A 25,084-nucleotide genomic window follows, 5' to 3' on the forward strand; every position below is an offset into this window, starting at 1 on the left:
ATAGATGTAAGATTTTAGGATCTGGATAAACGTACTGACTCCATCACTGTGAGCACCAAAACCTCCACTCATCATGAAACCTCCTCTCTGTCTCTCTCTCTCTGTCTCCCTTCCTTCCTTCCTTCTTCCTTCCTTCCTGCTCAGGTGCAACGGACCATCGCCAAGCAGATCCAGATGGTGCGTCAGATCGGTAAGGGGCGGTACGGAGAGGTGTGGCTCGGCCGCTGGAGGGGAGAGAAGGTGGCCGTCAAAGTCTTCTTCACCCGAGAGGAAGCCAGCTGGTTCAGAGAGACGGAGATCTACCAGACGGTCCTGATGAGACACGAAAACATCCTCGGTACCGAATCGCATCCTTTCGCTTAAGACTGAACACATTCATACTTCCCTGGTGCAAACGGGTTCTTTGAAGGCAGCTAGGAAAAGTACAAAGTGAACAAAAGAAACGGAACATTTAGTTGGTTTGAAACATTGTGAATCAATCCTTTTTTAATTGCAAACATCAGCTGGAAAGTCTGAACTGTGAGCTCAGAGCGACAGGAAGACTGCAGCACCGATCAATAGCTCGATTGATTTTTAGTCTGGTTGATGATTTAAACTAATCCATCAGACCGATGAGACGCGATGTTAAAGAGAGACAGACTGATGTACTGAAGACGCACTAATTCATTTAGAGAGGTGTGTGCATTTGGACATATAATAATGATATTAATAAACATTTTTCGTATAGAGTCTACCAAACATACAATGCAGCTTAAGCTACTTTATATCAAATTGTGTATATAAGACATTTAAACAAATAAAAAGATGGAAAACAAAATCAAGTCTTTACTGAAGTTTCTGGCAGATAGTTATGCATTAATAATTATGGTAATCATTCCACAGCTTTGGTACTTTACATTAAACGTACTAATAATTATGTTAAAGTGTAGAGGAGGTGTAGAATAAACATGATTTGTAGTTAAGGAGCTAAAACTAGAGATTCTTAACACGTTATATCTATTATGAGCTCTAGTTGAAGGTGTCAGGAGGAAAGTAAACTCTTAACTGGATACAGTTTCTTTCAGTTTTCTTTCCATATTTCATCATCGGTGGAGGTCTGACCTGTCAGTCATCTCTCTCTCTCTCTCTCTCTCTCTCTCTCTCTCTCTCTCTCTCTCTCTCTCTCTCTCTCTCTCTCTCTCTCTCTCTCTCTCTCTCTCTCTCTCTCTCTCCGTCCTGCAGGCTTCATTGCGGCCGACATCAAAGGCACCGGCGCCTTCACGCAGCTCTTCCTGATCACCGACTACCACGAGAACGGGTCTCTGTACGACTACCTGAAGCTGACCACGCTGGACACGCAGACCCTGCTGCGGCTGGCGTACTCCGCCGCCTGCGGCCTCTGTCACCTGCACACCGAGATCTACGGCACGCAGGGAAAGCCGGCCATCGCCCACCGAGACCTGAAGAGCAAGAACATCCTGATCAAGAAGAACGGCGCCTGCTGCATCGCCGACCTCGGCCTCGCCGTCAAGTTCAACAGGTAGACGGACGCGTTTCTGAGGCCGCCGTTCGGACCGCTGTGACCTCATGTGACTGACGGCGCTCTCTTTGTTCTTTTGCCTCAGCGACACTAACGAGGTGGACGTCCCCCTGAGCACCCGGGTCGGGACGAGGCGCTACATGGCCCCCGAGGTCCTGGACGAGAGCCTCAACAAGAACCACTTCCAGGCTTACATCATGGCCGACATGTACAGCTACGGCCTCGTCATCTGGGAGATGGCCAGACGCTGCGTCACCGGAGGTACACACGCACACACGCACACACGCACACACACACACACACACACACACACACACACACACACACACACACACACAGAGAGAGAGACACATACACACACACACACACACACACACACACACACACAGAGAGACACATACACACACACAGAGACACATGTGGACACTGAGTTTATGTCTGCATTTAATTTTGTTAAGGAGGAAAATAAACACTTCAATAGGATTTCAAACTATTTTGAGGCAAATCTTAATTACAATTAGTCGATCAACAGGAATTAATTGGCAACTTTAAATGGTTTCACTCATATTTTTTTTTAAGCAAAAAAAGCCAAAAGTTTTCTGGTTTCAGCTTCTCAGATGTTCTGATTTGCTTTTTTTTTTCATTGAATATTCGAAGGTTTTGGACTTAAAGTCCGACAAAACGAGTTAAAAGAAGACATTTTGTTGAACTCTTAATATTTTACGGATTAGATGATTAGTTGAGAATAGGCTTCTATAGATCATTTTCATTATTAATTTAATCTTTGAAATATAAAATCATGACTTTTTGTCTTTAGATTCGGAAGGTGAAACCAAAGAATATAATAATATAATAATATTTTATAATTATCAGAATAGTTAAAAGCTTTTCAAGTCAGAAAATAATCGTCAGAGTCGTCAATAGAGGGAATAATCGTTGTTTTCATCCCGAATGTATTATCAGAACCCATTTCTGTCGTTTTCCTGAAGTGCAGCTGTTCTTTGGTTTGATACTCGGCTGTGATTGGTCAGTGACAACATTCAAAGCTTTTATCTTTCTGAGTTAATGTCAGCTGTTTCCCCGTCTAATGAATCAGAACAGAGCAGAACTACAGCGAGTTTCTGTATTGAGTGAAGAGGCTCCACCTGCTGGTGAAAACACGTTACTGCAGCTCAGAGCATATCGACATATTTATGTTCTAATGTACTCTCTAAACTTGACCTTTTTAGATTCTTCTGAACAGACGTTATCCAGATGTGTGTGTGTGTGTGTGTGTGTGTGTGTGTGTGTGTGTGTGTGATGAAATGTACTTCTCGTCTCAGGTATTGTGGAGGACTACCAGCTGCCGTACTACGAGATGGTTCCTTCTGACCCGTCGTATGAAGACATGCTGGAGGTGGTTTGTGTGAAAGGACTCCGGCCGACGGTGTCCAACCGCTGGAACAGTGATGAGGTGAGACTTCAGCAGTCCAAAACCCCAAAATATTACATTTATTGTGACAGAAACAAAGAAAGATAATTGTAAAAATCACGTTAAAACGTTTAACAGCTCAAGGAGATGTATTTAAATTGTTTGTTTTGTGCAGAAAAAATACTCCAAAACTCAACTTTGCTGTCATATATGATGATAAAAAGCATCACGTTTACATTTTTTTGTCTGTAAAATGTATGTTATTCTGACAGCCCAAATATTAATTTTACTGAGGTATAAAACTGAGAAAAAAAAAGAGAAAAAAACAACTGAAAATTCTCACTTTTTCTGTAGATCAAACTATGAATCGATTGATTATTCGTTGCAGCTCTTCACTTTTCTTGTCTGACCTCCTGTCCTCCTCCTGATGTTTTCCTAATTGTGTGTGTGTGTGTGTGTGTGTGTGTGTGTGTGTGTGTGTTTCCTTCCTTCCTTAGTGCCTTCGGGCCATGCTGAAGCTGATGTCAGAGTGCTGGGCTCATAACCCCGCCTCCCGCCTCACCATCCTCCGAGTGAAGAAGACGCTCGCCAAGATGGTGGAGTCCCAGGACATCAAGATCTGACCGCCCTCCTCCTCCTCCTCCTCTTCGCCCCACCTGAACCCTGAACACACTCGACCTGACCTGGACCTGCTCAGGCTCAGTGCAGCCCCTCTTCATCGGGAGGAGGAAGAGGAGGAGAAGTTGGGAGATAATGATGGACCCATTTTCAGGGCTGAACTGTGCGTCTCCTCCTCCTCCTTCCTCCATCTTCAGTCTGTCTGGAAACAAACATGGAGTCCTTCCTCCTCCTCCTCCTCCTCCTCTCTCTGCCGGGTTTGACGCTTTCTGTGAAAGCCAAACGAGGCGATAAAGATAATTGTGATGGAGGGAAGAGAAGGAGGGCTCTCGATGCTCGTTGTGAATGAACACATAATACTTTTTTTTTTTCAAGGACCCTCGTCACCTTCCTCCACTTCTGCCTGTTTCAAAACGATGGCAAAAAAAAAATGCCAATTTTGTTGTTGTTACTTTCTCTTCAGGACTGAGTTCTCCTGCCATATTGAAATATATCTCCACTCTAAAAAGTAGAGTTAATTATAATAAAAAAAAAGGTACTATTATAACATGTGAATTTTAACGTGTAAATAAATGTTATCGTTAGATGCCGTGCCTACTCAAGAGAGGGTTTAAAACACAACAGAACACTGTGCCGCAGTGGTGTTGACGTCCAGCCGACTCCAGGAGACGATGGCGGGAGTCACCGCAGAGACGTCTGCCGTCCTGTCTGTCCGTCTGTCCACATCCCCGTCTGTCTGTCAGCTGTCTGTCTGAAGGTTTGGTCAGTTATGAGGAGGTTGAGCTGCTCCGGCGTCACAAAGCAACCCGATTGGTTGAGCTAAGCCTCAGTGGGTGGAGCCTAAAGGACCAGAGGGCCAGTCCCTTAAATTGACAAACGTGTGTGTGTGTGTGTGTGTGTGTGTGTGTGTGTGTGTGTGTGTGTGTGTGTGTGTGTGTGTGTGTGTGTGTGTGTGTGTGTGTGTGTGTGTGTGTGTGTGTGTGTGTAATTCACGGCACAATTCAAACATGATCAACCGGAACAAGAACTGCAGAAATATGCAAAAATATCAAAGTAAATAAGTCGTCTTTTCTCCGCTTTAACTCCCTAAAACCTCTGAATCAACGCCCACATCTCTTAATTTGCCGTTTTTAACATTCATGGCATCATTTTACTACTAAGTAATAGGAAAATGAGTAACGTAACTTACATTTTGTATTCATTATTACGTTTAAGTCGTAAACCCCGCTAGCTAACTCGTAAGTCAAAATGAACTGGCTCAAAATTCTGAGAGACAGACCTGTTCATTTTTTTGTACTTGTGTTGAAATCATAATTTACATTTTTGGCGCTCAGTTACTCTTAAAATTGTTCCTATAAAAACGTTGGCTCCTCCCACTCAGGTTTCACTCATTCAGTCACTCAGTTTATTTCAATAATTCTTCATTCTGCTGCATTAAAAGCATTACAGCATTCAGTTGCAGTTTGGGACTTTCTCATTAATAACATTTCCAGAATGTGTTAGCCTAGCTTAGCACAAAGACTGGAGGCGGGGGGGAACTGTTAGCTTAGCGCCAGAAAGAGCTCTAAATATTTTTGGATTGATGTTTTTTTGAACAGGTTTAGAAACCGATATATATATAAATATATATAAATATAATTAAACATTTTAGTAGCAGTTAGCATTTGAGCTAGGCTAGCAGCATCCCCTATGCTTACAGTATTTGTGCTAAGCTAGGCTAAACACGCCCTGGGCCTATCTCTGTACCGGACACAGATTCACCTGGTGTGTGTGTGTGTGTGTGTGTGTGTGTGCGCGTGTGCGTGTGCGTGCGTGCGCGCGCGCGCGCGATCATACAGTTCAAACAGTGACTTTAGTGTTTTTCTCTGTCACAAATATGCAAAACAACTCCCCGTATAGGAATAATCTCTAATATGTAAATCTGTATTGTTGTTGTTTTGCTGTTGTTGTTTTGTACAGCATCTGGTTCGGTGCCTTATGAGTTTACCAAGGAAATGAAAAACTCTGTATACAGTCTGTCCAATGTAACGATTTTTAAGTAAATAACCTTATTTTAGTACACAAACTCCTCTTTCACCTGTGGTTTGTTTTTTTGACTCATGGAAGCGAAGAAAATTCATTAATAATAGATTAAGATGCGTTATGATGTAGGATTATTATAAAAGATGTAAAGGGACCCTCTTTATTTTTTCTCAAAGCAATTTCGTGATTGAAAATCTGAATTTGTGAAGAAACTGAAAATAACCAGATGGTCTAACTTTGATTAACAATTTCCCAAAATACACATTATTTAAGTAGTTTTGTAAAGCAAAACCTAGCTTTGTTTGGATTTCTCAAAAGATGCCAGTAAGAGAAACATTTACTGGGAAGTTGAGATATGAGTTAAATATGATTTTAAAATGTCAATTAGTGAAGACTGATAGAAAATCAAAAGCTGTAATTGCCTCAATCAAAATAGTGTTTTTTTTGTGTGTTTACTTTAAAAATGATAATTTCTTTATCTGGAGTGAAAAAGTTCCAAAGACGAGAGACGTCTGTACGGAGTTCTTTCTGTCACATCTGAAACAACGTTAAAACAATGTTGACTTAAGTTCCCGACATGAAAACCTTGAAGTCTTACATTATATACAAATAGGTGTTCATACTTTTACTAACCATCTCCCCATACATTATTTTTACCCATCTTATAACTCAATACTTATAACTCATATTTACTTCCATAGGTGGAAGTAAATATTTTGATTCAAATTGATAATTCTGCTTTTTGGTCTGTGAGGAATGTGCAACGTTTCGTTTTAACTTTTGTTCTGCAGGTTTTGTCCAGACAGTTTGAACAGGAAACGGCTCCACCTGCTGGACAGATGCTGCTACTGCAACGGACACAAACAAGAACCAGGTGTGGAAGTGTGACGAGACCGTTTAGAGGTTGTACTTTTAGGGAAGAGCAAAATCAATAAAACAAAACAGCAGAATAAGCTGTTTGGCATTGTTACAACAGAGAAATATTCTACCAAACACTAATTTCCTAACTTTTTTGTTCGATATAGTACATTTATTTAATATCTGCACAGACGTGATCAGATCAGACCTGTCAGTAATGACCGTCTTTACCTGATAACTCCATGAAGCTAAAACTGTCTCCCTGTCACTCTTCAATGTGTATAATGCTATGGTCTAATACAGCATGTTGGTTTGTGCCGTTTGAAAGTGAAGAGCTCAGTTACATCGAACATTTAAAATCTTTGTGAATCTCCTCTGCTTGTTCTGGCACACCGACTACATTTCAGACCCGTTTCCTGCTTCATTGCAATGAAATTTCTCGAAGCTTAAATTAAATTCCACGCAAAGACTAGCATTGGGTTTTACACAAATAAAACACAAGTGCCTAAATCTATTCAATTAGAGTTCAGCGAGGTCCAGTTAGAGAGAATCTCCTTACCTGAAGGTCTGGAACACCAAATAATGTCTATGATTGAGTCCCATGTATATTGAAGTAGTCAACATCCGACTGTCAAATCAAATGAAGTTCAATTGAATATCTAAACAGTATTTGTCAACTTCAAATTGAACTGGATTAATTATAAAGTATAGATACTAATAAATGTTATTTCAAGTAAAATGTAAGCTGAATTAAAAAATAAAATACTTATCAGTAAGCTTTTAAAAAATGTGACTTAAAATAAAGTAATTAATTTTAGAAAAAAAATGCAGCTTAATTGTCTTTGCCCTGCAGCTTTAAATTCAGTTCACTCAGGTGTGTGGACTTTATCTGGTTATTGAAACACTTGTTTCAGCTCTTTTCCTATGTTATCATTGTTGGACAGTGAACTCATGTTAGGATTCTGGTCGTTTATTTTTTTTGTACCTTCATTTTGGATTTGAGTGGGTACGTTTGCTTAATTTTATACTACAACAAATAATTTTCTGATTAGTTTTTTCCCTATAAACATCAGGAATGAATGAGGAATATCAGTTTAATTCCCTTAACCCCAAGTGTCTTTAAATGCTGTAATCACCCCATCAGGGCTCAAACTAAACGTGCACTAATTGTATCTTTTTTTCTCTACAACTTATTAGTTTTATGGCGCAAATAAGAATTCTCTGAAGTTTGACTCTCAGGAGGTGAGCGGAGTCGTCCACTAAATCCAGTATTAGTATTTTCAAACCATAGTCCTCCATCTATAATCTCTTTCCAGCTCAAACCAGAGTTGATATTTTTTTTCTGGACATTTGTTATTTTTGCTCTAATCAAAAGACTTGACGTCAAACAAAACAGTTGCAGAATTTTTGGAAATTGATAAATCAGCTTTAGGTACCAGGTTAGAAATGTGTAGTCATAATATTTTAAAGCCATTTGATTTACAGCTTTTTTGTAAAGACGATAGTCAGGATGGAGAAAGCTTTAACAGCTTCAGAGAAGACAGTCTGAGTTGTGTCAAAACATTTGCGTCTTTATTTTATGGTCAACACCAGTCAGTGAGTCTACTTGTCCTCGGGCTTGTTGAAGCAGTAGGTGAGGCAACACTTTCCGCAGTAGTGACGGTCGAAGTGGCTCGCCATGAAAACACCGGCGCCGCACTCGTCAGCGGGACACTCGCGCCTCAGCCGGTGGATTTTACCGTTCTCGTCAACCTGGAGAAGAAAGGATAAACTTAGTGAAACGTTTCTTTTTTTTCAATGACCAGACTTCAAATCACTTGATCACGAGCAGACAGTAAACCGATGACGTAGTTCAACCTGAATGACATTACACACTAGTTAAATAACGTCACATTTTGTACCTTGTAGTACTTGAGCACCGCGAGCTTGACCTTCTTCCTCTTGTGCTTGTTCTTCTTGGGGGTGGTGTAAGACTTCTTCTTCCTCTTCTTAGCACCACCACGCAGCCTCAACACCAAGTGAAGAGTGGACTCCTGAAGACAAGACAAGTTAGCTTGTTGGTCTTTTAAAAACAGATATTTTTAATGATAAAACCATCTATTTTAGGTGCGATCAGGACTTTTCCCCCTCACCTTCTGGATGTTGTAGTCGGACAGCGTGCGTCCGTCCTCCAGCTGCTTTCCAGCGAAGATCAACCTCTGCTGATCAGGAGGGATTCCTGCCGACAAGAAAACAGATCAACACACGATGCAGTCTGACAGATGTGTATTTAAATGTTAAAACTACTGCAGCGCCAGAAAAATGACATTTACATCCAATTACTTAAAACATCTGTCTGAGCTTAACACCTCATCAAATTTTAACCACTCAATGCATCATTTCTTTATACCGTTTCAGGTTAAAACTGATCGACCAATGGAGACATTTAAAGGTAAACCAGGTGTTCTTCTCATATTTCAGAAATGTATTAAGGCGAATTTGAAGTTTATTCTTACTCTAGATGATCTATTATCAGGCTGTATATAACAGCTGATCAGGTAGTTGACTAGGACTATGTTTAAATGGTGAACAGAGCTATTTTTAACATCAAACACATCTGTAAACAATGGTCATAGTCATTAACGAGTCAGCCAATTAGTTATTTTGAAAGGAGGTTATTGCCCAAAACCTAAAGATTTAATTATAACAGTGGTGTAAGAAATACTTTAGTAAAAGTATGCAAGTCATCAGGAAAATGTGTTAAGTATTAGGTGTACATAAATGTCCTCTGTGGTAGTACTAGTGCCACACATGTGAAGTTAAGTTACACTTTAGTAACATTCCTCCACTGGTTTCCTGCCTACAATAACTCAGCAGTGAGTTATTTGCCATCAAAGCAATAACGATACATATAACAAAAACAAACAGTTAAAGTAACTCACCCTCTTTGTCTTGGATCTTGGCCTTGACATTTTCAATAGTATCTGAAGGTTCAACCTGTGAACAAGTAAAGAGAAGACATGTCAGCCATGACACCTTCTTCCGGTCCATAATGACATCACATTTGGGGTAAGAAGACCCAAAACTTTTTTTTCCCCCATCAATATATCATATTGAAAAGTGGAAACATGGTTATTTTAAGTCTGCTTCAGCCACACGTGTTTACGGTGTTCCGTTAGCTTAGCCACTTAGCTTTAAATATAAGCTACGACAGAACATAGCATCCACCCCTAGCGGTGTTTAATTACGTTTAAGCACCTTAGCAGCTAATCCAAGTAATAATGGGGTTAATTATAAGTACGTATTCGCGTATTTGACAATTAAAGTCAATAGAACTCGAGGTAACTGCAGCCATTGAACGCTACATCCCTCCACCACAGCCCGGCTCACTCACCTCGAGGGTTATGGTCTTCCCCGTGAGGGTTTTGACGAAAATCTGCATCCTGGCGTTCAACCCACCTACACGGGAAAACACACAAGACGTATGAGCTGTTGCTACTACAAAAAAATGCTCGTTGAAATCGTTATTTTTTGGTAATAATTCGGTTTTAAACACAGAGCACGATCTTACCACAGGCTCACTCCTAATGGCGGATCATGAGAAGAGGGCTTTCGAAAGCCAGCGACGGGGTTTTCTGCCCGCGTTTGCACGGGGTGAGTACGCCGTCAACAGTGCCTGATCGAAATGATCAACAATTTGTCGGTATTTCTTTTTTTGTGACCTTTTGTCAAACGTATCAATAATAACGTTGGTCTAAACATGTATATCATATTAATCTAATTAAAAAGGAAACCGAAATAAAAAAAACATAATTTCCCAGGTACACTTACACTGTAACCATAGCAACGCGGTCGAAGAGCGAGTCAAAGTCGGGTAACCGTTGTGGTTGATTTACGTCTTTTTGTCAACTTTATCGTTATTTAAGTTGGTATCAGTCTAAATGTATGTTGGGGCATATTTAATTTAATATTACCAGGTAAATATAAAATATATTTTCAAAATAGTTGTCTAAAAAAATAACAAATGTCTGAGCCACGAAACTCCAGCAGTTTATCTTCAAGAACAGAAGAAAGATGTTCAACAGCGGACATCTTGGTTTCTGAGAGCGATGAGAGGTTTCTCAGATCTCTGGATGAGTTTATCGAACATGAGAAACGGTACCTACGGTGTCCAGAAGAGGACAACCTCCGGTACATGGTCTACCGCCACGTGTTTAATAAGGTATTTAACGTCACCGAAACTTAGTGGTGGAATGTAACGTTAAGTAGATTTACTCAAATAACGTTACTGTTACTTCTTGAGTACATACAGATAGATAGATAGATAGATAGATAGATAGATAGATAGATAGATAGATAGATAGATAGACAGACAATCAATTATTATTATAAAATAATATAGTTTACATTATTCTGGAATCAGCCTGCATAATCCCTACTTTTACTTTTGATCACTTAAATGTATTAAAGTATATTATGCTAATACTAATAAGTAATTGAACTTGTAAGGGGGTATTTTTACACGTTAGTATTGTTACTTTTACTCTATTAAAAATATCTAAATACTTCTTCCACCACTGATAAATACTTATAATCCAATTTGATATGATTCTGAAATGGACCACTGTGCATACTATATACTTTTAGTACTTCAAGTATATTTTGATGCTACTACTTTTTTTACTTTTACTTAAATAAGGTGATGACTGCAGTACCTTTACTTGTAACTTGTGGGTATTTTCCACACACTGATGTTATTGCTGACACTAGATGACTGTGTTTGTATCTCGGACTGTGACTCTCTCTCTTGTTATTTTTCCTCCTCGTCTTGTCTACAGGTGATTGGACGAGCGACGGCCTATAAGAGACTTCTGCTGACCATAAAGGGGGAGTATGATGACGTGATCGGGGAGCTGCAGAGGAGGGAGGCCGAGGCCAGGACGGCTCAGAGAACTCTGGCGGCCGTAACGTCGCACCCAAAATCACTGATGACCTGCCAGAGACGAGCCGCCCAGCTGAGGGAGAGGTGTGTGCTATTGTGCTATGTTTGTGAGGACATTCTACCTTGAGAAGGATGTGTGAGGGTTCAAACTTCAATTAAAGGCCCCGAAACCCTATTTTAGCAAATCACTACAAGAGATGAGGTCCTACATGAACACATAATTAAACCATTTTGGTTATTTAAACTGTCTGTCATTGTAATTCCCAGTGGTTGAGGATCAACTAATTGATTCATGGATTAATACCTACTTGTATAAGATGTTGGGAAGTTTAATTTACAGGACAAATTAATAAAGTGAGATGCAAAGAAAATGCTCAATTAAAGTACCGACTTCTCGTATTATTGTACAAATACAAATTTCAGATACAAATACATCTGTTCGATATATAATTAAATGTATTTTATGCAGAAAGTTTTTTTTGAGATACATTAAGTTTTATACGAAATAGACCTGGCTGACCTAAAAACCAAAAGCGTCATATTTAAAACAATTACAATGAACCTTTTGTGTGAGTTCCTGATATGATGGCGATGTTTGAAAGTTCGTCTGAGGGATCGTTGTGAGGTTTCCGTCCATCTGCTGACTGCACTCCTCTCTTTGACTCTCTCTAGAATCTGTGTAGTTCAGAAGGAAACAGCAGAACTTCAAGAGGAGATGAAGAGACAGAAATCCTCTCAAGAGCAGAGCGCATGGATCCCTGGTACCACTGATACTAACACTCAGGCCTGATCACCTAGAATAAAGTGTATTAAGTGTTATATAGTGTCCGTGTTCACTTGTCATTCAGTCGTGTCAGCTCGGGCCTAATCGAGCGACCACAAAGAGACGGAATATGACAACAAAGAGGCTCGTACACAACTACAAAGATAAACAAACAGACACAAAATGACCACGAAGAGATTATTATCGATTTATTGGTACGAGCCACAACTTCTGCTAATGGAAAACCCCAAAAAAAGAATCGGTCGTGTTGATTAAGAGCCGTGTCCTACCTATGCATCGGAAATATGGCACAAGATTACTACAAATAGACACAAAATGATGACTAAGAGACGCAGAACTACTACGAAAAGACCCAAAACCAGAGAAGAGACGCTTTGAAAGAAGTGTTTTGCGTCTATGATCAGAAAACATTCACGTTAAGCATCTTATTCTCTCGTTTTTCAGCCCTCCGTCCAAACTAAAACCCCCCCCAAAACCGTGGTGGTGTTAAAAATGTGACTGCTTAAGACACAGTGTCAGTCTGGATGTCTTGTAGGAGAGGTTGTCTCACAATCATTTGTAAACACCGTATCATCTCCGGTAAAACATCCACGTTTCATCCTCACGTCCGTCTCGTCTCCCAGGTTTGACGGTCTCTGAATCGGAGGACCCGGAGGCTCTGGACGGACACCTGAAGCATCTGGAATCCCAGAGAGCTGCTCTACTGGACAGGAAGAGTCACTGCGTCTCTCTGGAGCTCAAAGCTGAGCTGGACGCCGAGCTGCAGGCCGCCAAGGACCACAGAGACCAGCTGAGCACCAAGAACGACCAACTGAAAGTCCTGTAAGAGCCCCGGGAAGCGGCTCATATTTAAATGGAGCCGAAGAGCGCGGAAAACAAACATTAGACATCAACCTACCACGTTTAACTACAGTCACACATTCATAACAACGGTCACACGCTGTCTGTCTGCAGATACAAGCGTCTCAGATTAGTGTCTGACAGTCTGTCCAGCTGGGAGGGCCAGAATCAGCCGGTTCCTCTGGAGGAACTCTTGGGTTCCGCGCTGGAGAACATCAGACAGACCAGAGGTGAGACACTGCTGCAAACAAACAAACAAACAACACTTTGGGATCCATCTTCATGGGTTGTTATGTGGGAGTAAGGCAGGAGTAGTCGATCGATGCAATCTGATGTTGATCCACCGACAGGCGAGAAGTTGACCCGACGACACGTGATCACAGCCCCTCATTTGCATAATAATAATAATACACACAGAAATAAATTGGGGGGAAATGCAAGAGGAAAAGATGAATGAATACATAAATACATGTATTTAAAAATAAATAGATTAAAAAGTTAAGAAATTGATATATGCACATATTTTAATATTATCTTTGTTAGTTTTTATGGCAGTATTTTTAATATATCAAATAATTTATTTTTTGATTTTAGCTTCTAGCATTAAAATAGTTAAAAAGTTCACTACATATTGTTTCTAGGTATCATTTCATAAAGTTCAAACTCCCAGTTTAATTTTATGTCTTAAAACAATCACATTCAGACAAAAGTTATTTTCATAATTATCAAAACCTGCCTTCATGTTTCAGCATGTATCAATCTAAATGTTATCGTCAGAGGTATTTAATGTGTCACCTCTTAGCACTCAGGCCTAAATTTAAAAAAAACCCATTAAGTTTATTTCATATTCAAACACCGTTAATCGTCCCATTCACCCTGCAGTGACAGAGGATGAAGGCCGCAGCATCGACGGCGATCTGTTCGAGCACGAAGAGCCGACCGGAGTGGACGAGTCTAAGCTGCTGGCGGGTTACCTGAACAGGTGCTGCGCTCCACAAACAAGTCTTGGTCAGTTTATCTGAACTCTGCGGACTCTCTGAATCACCTTTTCTCTCTTCAACAGGTTCATTGAGCTCTTTGACTCGGCTCGGTACGAGGAGGCTGCTCTCCTCGCTGCTAGATCTCCTCGAGGAGTCCTGAGGAACCTCGACACCATGCAGATGTTTAAAGGTGGGAAGCAGAGTTTGTTTCTGTCTATTGGTTCTGGTTTGTTATTGAAACATGTCTTCCCTGTACGCCTGTCTCTCTCCCAGGTGTGAGGGGCCCCCCGGGCTCTCTCCCCCCTCTCTTCCTCTTCCTCCAGGCCTTACTGGTGAGCGTCCCGGCCGGTGAGGAGCTCTCAGCAGCTCTCTCCCTGCAGCTCGTCAGCTGCTCCCTGCAGCAGGGCGCCACGCGGCTCATCACCCACGCTGTCAACAACAACAAGTAAACACAACAAGTGCTTTTTGTTTTTTATGATCAACTGCCGCTGCTGCTCGGCTCTTAACAGTCTTTATCCTCCTTTTATCCAGACTGACCTTCTCTGAGGATGTGGGCGACATCCTGACTGAGCATGCTCAGAAGAAGCCCGGCGTGGCTGACTTGTGTCTGGCGTTGGCCACCACCGTCTACGAGGCCTGCAGGCTGGACAGGAAGACCGCCCTGAGCCTCTGCAGGAGAGGCTTCGTCCACAGCGCCGCCGAGTTCATGAACCACTGCCAGGACCTCACAGCTGGTCTGTCTGTCTCTGTGTGTGTGTGTGTGTGTGTGTGTGTGTGTGTGTGTGTGTGTGTGTGTGTGTGTGTGTGTGTGTGTGTGTGTGTATTTGTTTTAGCCCTTTCACCATCGTGGTGACGACATTCCTGCATTTTGAGGACATTTTGTCCAGTCGTCACTATTTTAAAGGACTGTTTGGTTGGTAAATCGAAGTTTGAATCATCTAATTATTTTTCCTTTGGGTCCCAAAACGATTTCATATGCGAATAATACATTTGCTGTCTGAATGATACTGTTTTTATCTCCATTAAAATAGTTGTTATCGAACGAAAGAAGGAAAACATCAACAGCTGATTTAGAAATTGTCATCGTCAAACAGGGTCCTCACAAATATAGACAGACAAATGTGTGTTTTCTTTCATAACTCATACAATCTCTCTCTCTCTCTCTCTCTCTCTCTCTCTCTCTCTCTCTCTCTCTCTCTCTCTCTCTCTCTCAGAGGACTGTATGTGGGTTCTGTATCGCTCGCCCAGCCTCTCACTCCTCCAGCTGTTGACGGCTCCTCGGCAGGGCCGGGCGGCCATCTTGTCTTTGGGCGTGGCCTGTTCCACTCTGCTGGCTGACCCTCAGCAGCAGCAGCTCGCTCTGCAGCTCCTGGACAGCGTTGTCAGCAAAGGACGAGGTAAACACAGACTGTCAGCAGGCGCAGAGCCAGCAGTGACACAAACGCAGTTCTTATGCAGTTCTTCCTCAGCGTGCAACAAATGCTGCTGCAGTGCAATTTTGGTGCTGATTTTGGCATGAAATGATTTAGATATTTTCACTTCGGAGCCAGATTTTAGTCAGGGATCTACACACAACCTTGCTTTTATTTATAAAGCTGCACATACGCCTGATTTCCACTCCCACAGGGAGCCATGAATGGAAGTAGAAACACAGTCAAACAACCGTTTGCATGTCGACACTTGCGCCTTGTTCACCGCTCATTAGACCTGAACAACAGAGAAGACTTTGGCGAGGTTCCCCAACAGAACAGCTGTCATGACTTTGCACGGTTGTGGGTATTTATAGCGCCTTACCCACCGGTGCTAACAGCTTGTAAGAGCCCAATATAAATGTGCCACAGCCCACTTACATGTTCTGTGCTTTAACAAATGTCCTCTTGCAACGATTATTAATTATCATGTTGTTTTCACACATGATGCATCAGAACATTCATTCAGTCATTTAGCTAGATTTCAGCTTGAATCATCGGTATACAGGGAAGTCCGACTTTAAGCACATTTTGAAATGTAGTGATGGAGATGTCGGTTTTGTAGTTCAGGAAAGATGGATCCTCAATCTGATCATTCATGAAAAAAACAAAAAAAAGAAGCAAACCAAACTGTCTCTGGAGCTGAAGTGAGCTGTGTCTCGGTCTCGCGGTGTGTCTCGGTCCTCTCAGGGGCTTCGGAGGAGGCGATCCTGCAGGACAGCGGCTCTTCAGTGGACGTTTGGTCTGTCGTGGCGTCTCTGTGCTCTGAGCTGAACCGGGCTGACCTGAGCCGGGCGGTGCTGTCCATTCTGCTGGACCAGAGCGGGACCAGAATCATGACCCCGGACCTGGAGGGAGCCCGGCTCATGGAGCACGTCTTGCTGTGAGAACTGAACCGGAAAGGTAGAATAATCACAGGAAGCAAAATCGCAAAATTGTATTATCTGAATCTCTTACACTCAAATATCAAATCCAACGACCTTTCAATGAATTTGAATGTTTATGTGGTGAAATTTAAAGACTTTTTAAAATCATTGTGTGTTTGTGTTGAAGCCAGACTAGTCTCGCATAGCCAGAACTATTTCCTCAGCGCTAAAGAAAGGTCCACACATTATCATTCTGGTGTAGGGGGAAAATAATGCTGTGGCTGGTCTGTGATCAGGACAATCACAATGGCCATTGTGATTGTCCTGATCACAGACACGTGATCCTTCAGTTGTCTAGGAGACCTTTGACCTTTGCTTTGTCTCAGTGAGATGACTCAGGAAAAAATCTGAAGTAGTGGCGGCTGACAGCCTGCAGGTGGCGAACAAAATCACAAACTGAGAATAAAGTGTTCCCTCGAACGCTCATATACAGAGGAGGAGCAACTGATGATCATAGTTTATTTACAGAGCACCTTTAAAGCAAAGAAGCACAACATTGATAACATGACGGTGTTTCCTAATGTTACCTTCTTGTAGATCCTAATTTATCTCATAAGTTCAGGAAACTTCAGGATCATGTTTCTACTTTTTCCAGAGTTTGATGAAAGAAACCTTCTATGAATGAAATACTACGAAAGAGTAAAAGCTAGTAGTACAAGTGACCTGGAAGCAGAGGTGGAAGAAGTACTCAATTCCACAACAATACAGTTATTTTTAAAGTATAGTTTAAGTTGTATGTCCTCTGCAGTGATTGCATGTAATTAAGCACATCTACTAAACTACTGTACTTAAGTACAAATTCCACATACTTGTACTTTACTCGAGTATTTCCATGTTCTGCTATTTTCTACTTGTACTCTGCTACATCTCAGAGGTAAATATTGTACTTTTTCCTCCACTACATTTGTCTGACAGCTTCAGTTATTTCTAACATATAAAACATATGATATGCTTCTAAGATATGATGCAATATTCCTACATTTATTGATGAGAAAATCTGAATTATATAATATTTAATAATTACATTTGAAAGGAGCAGGAAATCTGGACAGTAAGTACTTTTACTGTTGATACTTGAAGTACATTTAGCTGATAATACTTCTGTGATAATACTTCAATTACATTTTTAATGGAAGACGGTGAAGGCTCCATATGTTTATTTGTGGCTTAGAGTCTTTCTGTAATAACTGCTAATACATTTTGCCACCTGACTACTCCCCCTGTCTTTTCTTCATTTATTTCTATTTGTATTGAATGGAACATCATTCAGAAATAGTATTAGCTCAGAGCTTGAAACACAAACAAATACTTCAGGTATATAAAAGACACTAAAAACACTTTTATGACTTCTCAAACCAAACCTACGCCCTCGCCTCTGGTTGACAGCATGTTTTTTATTAAAGGTGTTTACAGCAGCAGTCAGTCACACAGTGTGGCTTTAAATCACAGACTGTTTGCAGAGTGTTTAACGAGGCCGATAACGAGCAGGTAGACGGAGGGTCTCCTCACCAAACACACATCAGAGATGTCCTGTATATCTGTGAGCAGTGAGGAAGTGTTCAGATCTAAAAATACTTACACAACAATTTGAAAATAGTCTGTTACAAGTAAAAGTCCTGTATTTAAAATCCCTTGTTGACTAAATTAACACGTAAATCCTGGAGGATTGTCATAACAAACAAAGATTTAAGCCTTCATCTAACTAACATAGCCCCAGTTTAACTGTAACGTGAACCAACATGTCCTCACAAGAATAGCAGCAGGCCACAAGTCCTCACAAGTCCAACTAACCTGACAACACACACACTCAGCAGGTCAAACAGAAGAGGCTTTGTGTCGTCTGTAGGCCTCAATCTGTGAATGAAGCTACACACACACACACACACACTGAGAAAACACACTCCCACTAGTCTATAAACTGAGGCTGACTGTTTACCCAGCATCCTCTCTGTCCAGCTCTTCATGTGCTCTCTCTCTCTCTCTCTCTCTCTCTCTCTCTCTCCGCTCGCCTGTGAAATTCAGGAAATGAAGCTTGTGTTTAGCTGTAAACACAGAGGAGCTCACAACAGATAAAGCAGCCGTAGTCTGGAGGGGATGCAGAGTTTATCTCTGATCAGAGGCGGGGGGGAAGACCGGCAGGCCGATCAGCAGTCACCTCTCCAAACCGGTAATCAACCCTCGCTATGCTGGCCTGCATCCTCCTGAACCAACTCATTCAACTTTCTATTGAGCTTTCACTGAACAACAACCCCAAATCATTCCCTATGACCCCCCCCCCCCTTCCAAAATACAGAATACGATCCTTTGCAACCCTAGTGGTCGTCCATGTCGGCACCAATAACACGAGGATGAAGCGGTTGGAGGTCTTAAAAGAAAGCCAGAGTTTGCTTGAAAGATAAATTGGCGGATTACTTCAGTGACCTGCTGGTTGGATTGATATCATAGTAATTATTTTGTTTTTTTTATCCAGGATTATGGACATTAGCGACTGTTGGCAGGCGATCAGAGAGCCTGCTAGGTTTATAGAAGGTGACTTTCTGTTTCCAGCTGTTTGTCTTAAAATGGCTTCCATCGTGCTAACAGACCGAGCTGAAGCTAACCCAACAGGTAAACAGCCATCATCCTCACCAGGTAAAGATCCGTGTGGAAGAGATGGAAAAACAAATAAACAGCATTTTGTTTGTGTATGACGGTCAAAGTACATTAACTCAAGTACTGTACTTGAGTGCAATTTTGAGGTAATTCTACTGGTAATTGAGTACCGTATTTTTCTGACTATAAGGCGCACCGGATTATAAGGCGCACTGTGAATTAACGTGTCTATGTTCACACATAAACCGCACCGGATTATAAGGCGCATTAAGCAAAACAACACAGTCCGGTAAATCAAACTTTATTCAACTCAGTTGTAACAACAAATACCATTACAGAAAAATACACTCACTTATCGATTCATTCCTCTTCCACAAATCCATCGAATTCTTCATCTTCAGTGTCTGAGTGAAACAGCTGTGCGATTTCGGCATCAAGAATGCCCGAATCCCTCTCGTCATTTTCCGAGTCAGTCTTGTTGCCGTTATCGGCCGTTATCGGCTGTTCAGTGATGATTCCAGCTTTCGTGAAAGCTCGGACGACGGTTGCGACCGATGGTTACTTGTTGTGCTTATTGATCGATTTTGACTTTTAGTTTAGACATTACATTCCTGTTACGGGGCCGATCAGGTAGTGACACAGCGTACCGTAATGCTCCGAATATCCATTGAGCGGAGCGGCTTCGTTGCTTACCAAAGTCGTACTTACACATTTCGACAGATTTTTGAGCGCATTGTACCACATAAAATCGATCAATAAGCACAACAAGTAACCATACATAAGGCGCGCTGGATTATAAGGCGCACTGTCAATTTTTGAGAAAATTTAAGGATTTTAAGTGCGCCTTATAGTCTGAAAAATACGGTAATTGATAAATTAAGTTTACTTTTATTTAGGTAGGACGTTGAATGCATGACTTTTATTTGCTACTTTTACTGAAGGAAATGATCTCAATACTTCTTCCACCACTGATTTACTTGTATTTTACTACAAAATGTAATTAAAATGTTATTTATAACAACATCTTTGGATGTTTTGGATGCTCACTATATAGAAAACATCATTAGACAAAGAACACAGCGGTTAGATTTATGTTTTAATGTTTGTATTTTCAAACGGTCTGCTTTAGGTTTTCAAAGAGGAGAAATATTTTCTCACAAATTTATATTTGAAGAGCAGAAGGAAGAGATGCAAAGATTCAGTGCTGACTCACAACCGCTTGGCTCCTTTTACAGCATATTGATCTCCTGCTGTGTGCGTGGCTGTGTGTGTGAGTGTGAGTGTGAGTGTGAGTGTGAGCGTGTGTGTGTGTGTGTGTGTGTGTGTGTGTGTGTGTGTGTGTGTGTGTGATGCTGGCCCAGCATGACACAGCTTCTTTGATTTTCAAACCACACCTTTTCTTTTCTCCCAATGTATTAAAGGATTCGTTCACAGACAGATAAACATTACACATTAATGCAGCAGAAACGTCATTTATGTTAGTAAAACACTGACAGGGAACGTTTTACTACACAATGAATACTTTTACTTTAAGTACATTTAGCTGATAACACTTAAATACTGTTGCTTGAGGTCTTGAATGCAGGACTTGTACTTGTAGTGAAGTATTTTTACAGTGGGGTATTAGTACTTTTACTGAGTACTTCTTCCACCACTGGGATTCACCAAACTCTCTTAACTATGCAAACTTCCTTAAGATGTCATCATTAGAATAATCAATGTGCCCCAAAAAATGCCATATCAATAAACCTGGACATTACCCTGACACATATATATGGATTCATTAATTCATTAACAATCATAACACACACACATCATCATCATCATCATCATCATCATCATCATCATCATCATCATCATCATGTTGCCTCACCACACCTCAGAAATATTTCCCATCAGCCAGCTCTGTAGAATATTTTCCACCAAACCAACAGCAACAACACCTTTAATCCATGGAAACATCAACTGGAACCAACACACACAACAGATGCCCATTCCTGATGTAATACTCCCAGTCAGGAGGTGTGTGTGCGTGTGTGTGTGTGTGTGTGTGTGTGTGTGTGTGTGTGTGTGTTATAAATACTCTGGCATCAGTAGAAAAAGTGAAAAATGCTGTGTAATCCCCCCTCATCTGTCCCCCAGTGAGTGGCGCTGAGGTGAGTGTGTGTATTCTGGTACTTTTTTGTGAGGACATTTGAGTGTCAGTCCTTGAAAGTGAGGACATTTTCCCCGTCCTCACCTCTTCTGTTTGCGTTTCAGAATTGGGTTTAGGTTGCCTCAGGTTTAGGAACCTGAGGAAAGTGTATTGTTCATTTAAAAACCTAAATATGGTTGGTATGTTACAGGCTGATTTTAAGGTATTTACTGTACGGCTGTAAAGAGTCCCGTGTTTCTCGTTCGTTACCTTTTGAAAGAAGAACACGAAAATCAATAAGCTATCTCACTCCTAACGAGGAGAGGAAGACATTTCTAATGCAATTCATCCTAAAACCAAAAAAAGCAGAGAGTACAGAAATAAAAAAAGAAGAATATCACAAAATAGAAACAATCATTTTAACCCTAAAATGACGTAATTATTAACATGTTTGTACCGTTTCTCCTCAAGGAGGCTCAGATGGAGGCAAAGCCTGAAGCTTGTTTGTTGAAAATGTGCCACAAGTAAATGTAATCATCATTCAGATGGAACGATTCAGATTTTAACAGCATGTCGTTGTGATTAACAGGATGTGGGAGGACAAACTGGCTGACCGTTTATTAAAGATAATAATGAACGGATGCTTTCCGATTATCTGTCTTCATATTGGGATACTTTCTGTTGTTGTTGTTGTTTCTCTTGCTGCAGTGGTGGAGGAAGTATTCAGATCCTTCACTGCAGTAAAAGTACGATTGCCACACTGTAAAAATACAGTAAAAGCCATACTATTATATATCATTAGATAATTATTAAGAGTTAAATGAAAGTACTTAATTACATTCCATCACTGGGTCTCTATAGAACACACACAACATACAAACAGCACATGTATAAATCTGCACGCTGCACAACGTTAACATGTATTTCTGTCACCCACACTCTGGTCTTGCAGGCGTCTGTTAACTTGAAACGCAGTGTAAACAGTCCAAACCTGTTGCTAGGCCACCGAGCAGCTGCCATCATCACCCAGCCTCCCTGCTAGACGACTAAAGATAACTCTGTGTGTCAGCGGAGCTGCAGCAACTGGGTCAACACACACACACACACACACACACACACACACACACACACACACCGCAATTCAACCATTTAGCTGTTCTCATTCAGTGTGTTTACTCAAGCCGCTGTTTTAAGGTGAACGTACTCGGTGGGCTGAAACACACGGGAGAAAAAGACGCGTTCACAACAGTAGCAGAGGCTCTCTGAGGAAGGAGCGACTGCAGAGATGACCTCAGCCGATCAGAGTGTTTGATAGAAGGTGTGAGCTCGGAACAATACAGAGGAGCTCGCATCATGCGCGGTGACTCACCGTTGTGCTGACAGTGACTATGCTGCAGGGTCCTCCAGTCAGCTGACTGCTGTTTCCAGCACAACACACACACTGCAAAACAAACCGTCTGCTGCAACGCGGAGGCAACATCGCTCCGGTGTTTACATCCTTCTAGGGTCACAAGTCAAGTAAAACAGCACCGGTGTTTTAGTCGGTTTCATTTCTTTTCAGTCCTCCACCTGCAGACACATCTATCGCATCACATCAGTGTGTATAACCAGCCTTTTTTCTATTGACCACTGTTGTCCACTTACAGCCATCTATACCTGATTCTATGCCTGATATCTGCCACAAGTGTTATTGCTCCTCTGGATTCGTTTGCTTGCTTCTCATGCTGTTAATCAGAATCTTAATCTAAGATTAATTTAACTTAAGTCCTTTTTTCTTTCTTTGACCCTTTCTGCCTCTGGTGGTTGGTTCAGTCCTATTGCCTCGTGTCCACTCCTGTGACACCCTCAGCAAATGACTTGTACGAGCTCTTTTTTAATCTTCCGACCACTCGAAGCGCTTTAACACTTCATGTCATCGTTCACCGCCGGAACAGCCTCCGGGAATTTGGGGTTAAGTGTTTTACGCAAGGACATGGCGGCAAACTAACGAAGCCGGGGATAGAACCGCCGATCCTACATATTTACACCTCCAGCAGTTACAGAGCGACTCGACCGTTCTTTAGGAGTCTTTGTGTTTGTGACCAGCTGACACCTGTACGTCCGTTTTTGGTCTCCAGAGAGAAATATCGGACTCTTTGCTAAATGTTGACCAGCTGGCGTCAGACTGTGTCTGTCCGCTGTGTCTTTTTACAGCTTTTTATCTGAACGTGACGCTGTGAGCGCTTCAGACCTGGTTTAACATGCTCCCAGTTTCTTAATCACGCCCTGCGACATGAATACCATGCTGACATCGATGATAGAGACATGGGAAGCCCCCCCCCCCCCCCCCACTCCCAAAATATAGAGAGAAAAATCTGTCAGCAGCTTAGCTTTCATTTCCTTGTGTCTTTAAATACAATTTAGGACTCAACTGAAACTAAAACTCAATATTTCTAAGCTTTCAGATTCTGTCATTTATATTTCTCTTTATGAGAGCGACTCGACTCATAAAATCCCCGTCCTGCATCACTTTTAAATACCATGTTTCTTTATGGTTGAGTCGGTTAAACCTGTGACTCTCCAAACGGTTTCCTCTTTATGACTCAAACCTAAACATCTACACTTTGAAGTTCTTTGTTTCCAAACCATTTATTCCTGCAGAGACGTACAGGAGGCTAATTAGCTTACCGAACGTGACACTTGAAGACAGTTTCACTCGATTGCAAAATGCTAAACACGGTTAACGTCTTAAGAAAGACCTCGTCAGCAGATGGACCTTCTATCTGCTGATGAAGGCCACAAAAGGTGACTGAAAGCTCCACAACATTTCCCAGTAAGTGACAAATTCCCAATAGATAAACCAGAAGATCCGTTGAAATCCAAAACCCAATGAGAGTGACTCCACACTTTTCTTCTTGCCAACCCAGAAACGTGTTCGTTCGTCTCTCAATACTTCCCATTGGTGTGAGGGATTGAGTCAGAATAGACTACAGAGTGTGTGTGTGTGTGTGTGTGTGTGTGTGTGTGTGTGTGTGTGTGTGTGTGTGTGTGTGTGTGTGTGTGTGTGTGTGTTCATGGTAATGAAGGAACATGTCACAAAAGTGCCACAGTGAGGCTCATTGATAGTGTCTGAACAACAATGGAGCTCTATGGCACAGAGGAAGAAGATGAATCAGGCTTTGATACACACTCAACACTTGTTAGTAGATGCATTCAGTGTTGGTTTGAGTCAGAAGAAGCATGTTGAATAGCACCAGAGTCTGAAGGAGTCATATATATATATATATATATATATATATATATATGCTCACAGACATACACGTCGTTCACATGTTATATATATAAACCCCGGCCTGTCATCAGTATGTGGTGTAACTCTATATCTCTCAAAGTGAAGCTGAGCATGTCCCCCCTGCTCCTCTACAGCTTCAAGCTTCCCCCACAAACAAACAAAAAAAAAAGACTCATTTTCTCCTTTAACGATCTTTAAAGAAACTTTATTGATCTCCGTTTGCAGCAAAGAGGAACAGGAAGCAGCAAATAATATTTAAAAAAAAATGCAGAGGGAGATAATTTGCAGAACAAAAAAGCATTTTAAAAATGAAGTGAGAGGCTGCTTCTAGTTTTTGTTTAGCCATTCTGGTGTCATGGCTGGGTCAGAGTCTTCACTTATTGCGTAACTACAAACTACAAAAACTAAATATTTTGTCCCCAGAGGAGGAAACCTAATGACATTTCACCCCATGGGTAACTAGATACTTTAAGTATATACTCTTCATAATACTTATGAGGGTATGAGTTTTACTTTTAATTGGAATATATTTAGATTATGGCATCGCTAAAGTAAAACTTCAGAATACTTCTCCCAGTACTGCTTGTCTTTGTGTGACATGTGTTTCCTGCACAGTAGCAGGAGGAGGGTGGAGAAAGAAAAGAGTACTATTTTTAGGTACTTGTACTTTACTTGAGTCCTTCCATTTTACGATACTTTATACTTCCACTCTAGTACATCTCAGAGGAAAGTATTGTAC

The 25,084-nt window shown here is 41.3% G+C and overlaps 3 protein-coding genes across 3 annotated transcripts in view; 2 read left to right on the plus strand and 1 right to left on the minus strand.

The window, feature by feature from the left end:
• LOC137888449 (bone morphogenetic protein receptor type-1A-like) overlaps positions 1–5,613 on the plus strand; it is a 38,017-nt gene extending 32,404 nt beyond the window's left edge. The window contains exons 6-10 of the mRNA XM_068731850.1: positions 145–337; positions 1,222–1,519; positions 1,605–1,780; positions 2,842–2,972; positions 3,428–5,613. Coding sequence (XP_068587951.1) covers positions 145–337; positions 1,222–1,519; positions 1,605–1,780; positions 2,842–2,972; positions 3,428–3,553 — 924 coding nt within the window. The 3' untranslated portion in view covers positions 3,554–5,613. The remainder of the gene's footprint in view (positions 1–144; positions 338–1,221; positions 1,520–1,604; positions 1,781–2,841; positions 2,973–3,427) is intronic.
• A 2,365-nt stretch (positions 5,614–7,978) lies between these two features.
• Positions 7,979–10,021, minus strand: rps27a (ribosomal protein S27a). Its single transcript, XM_068731874.1, has 6 exons — positions 9,979–10,021; positions 9,802–9,866; positions 9,350–9,404; positions 8,561–8,646; positions 8,330–8,461; positions 7,979–8,180 (listed from the first exon to the last, which is right to left on the minus strand). The coding sequence occupies exons 2-6, from the start codon at positions 9,847–9,849 to the stop codon at positions 8,031–8,033; spliced, it is 471 nt and encodes a 156-aa protein (XP_068587975.1). The 5' UTR covers positions 9,850–9,866; positions 9,979–10,021; the 3' UTR covers positions 7,979–8,030.
• Positions 10,022–10,271: 250 nt separating this feature from the next.
• LOC137888473 (clathrin heavy chain linker domain-containing protein 1-like) lies at positions 10,272–16,562 on the plus strand. Its single transcript, XM_068731875.1, has 11 exons — positions 10,272–10,629; positions 11,246–11,433; positions 12,022–12,110; positions 12,757–12,955; positions 13,088–13,203; positions 13,856–13,955; positions 14,037–14,143; positions 14,227–14,398; positions 14,485–14,687; positions 15,168–15,350; positions 16,113–16,562. The coding sequence occupies exons 1-11, from the start codon at positions 10,432–10,434 to the stop codon at positions 16,307–16,309; spliced, it is 1,752 nt and encodes a 583-aa protein (XP_068587976.1). The 5' UTR covers positions 10,272–10,431; the 3' UTR covers positions 16,310–16,562.
• Positions 16,563–25,084: the final 8,522 nt, after the last annotated feature.

Source organism: Cebidichthys violaceus, unplaced genomic scaffold, assembly GCF_023349555.1.
Source record: "Cebidichthys violaceus isolate CVI_PGR_0920_01 unplaced genomic scaffold, fCebVio1.0.p SCAF_54, whole genome shotgun sequence".
Taxonomy (NCBI): domain Eukaryota; kingdom Metazoa; phylum Chordata; class Actinopteri; order Perciformes; family Stichaeidae; genus Cebidichthys; species Cebidichthys violaceus.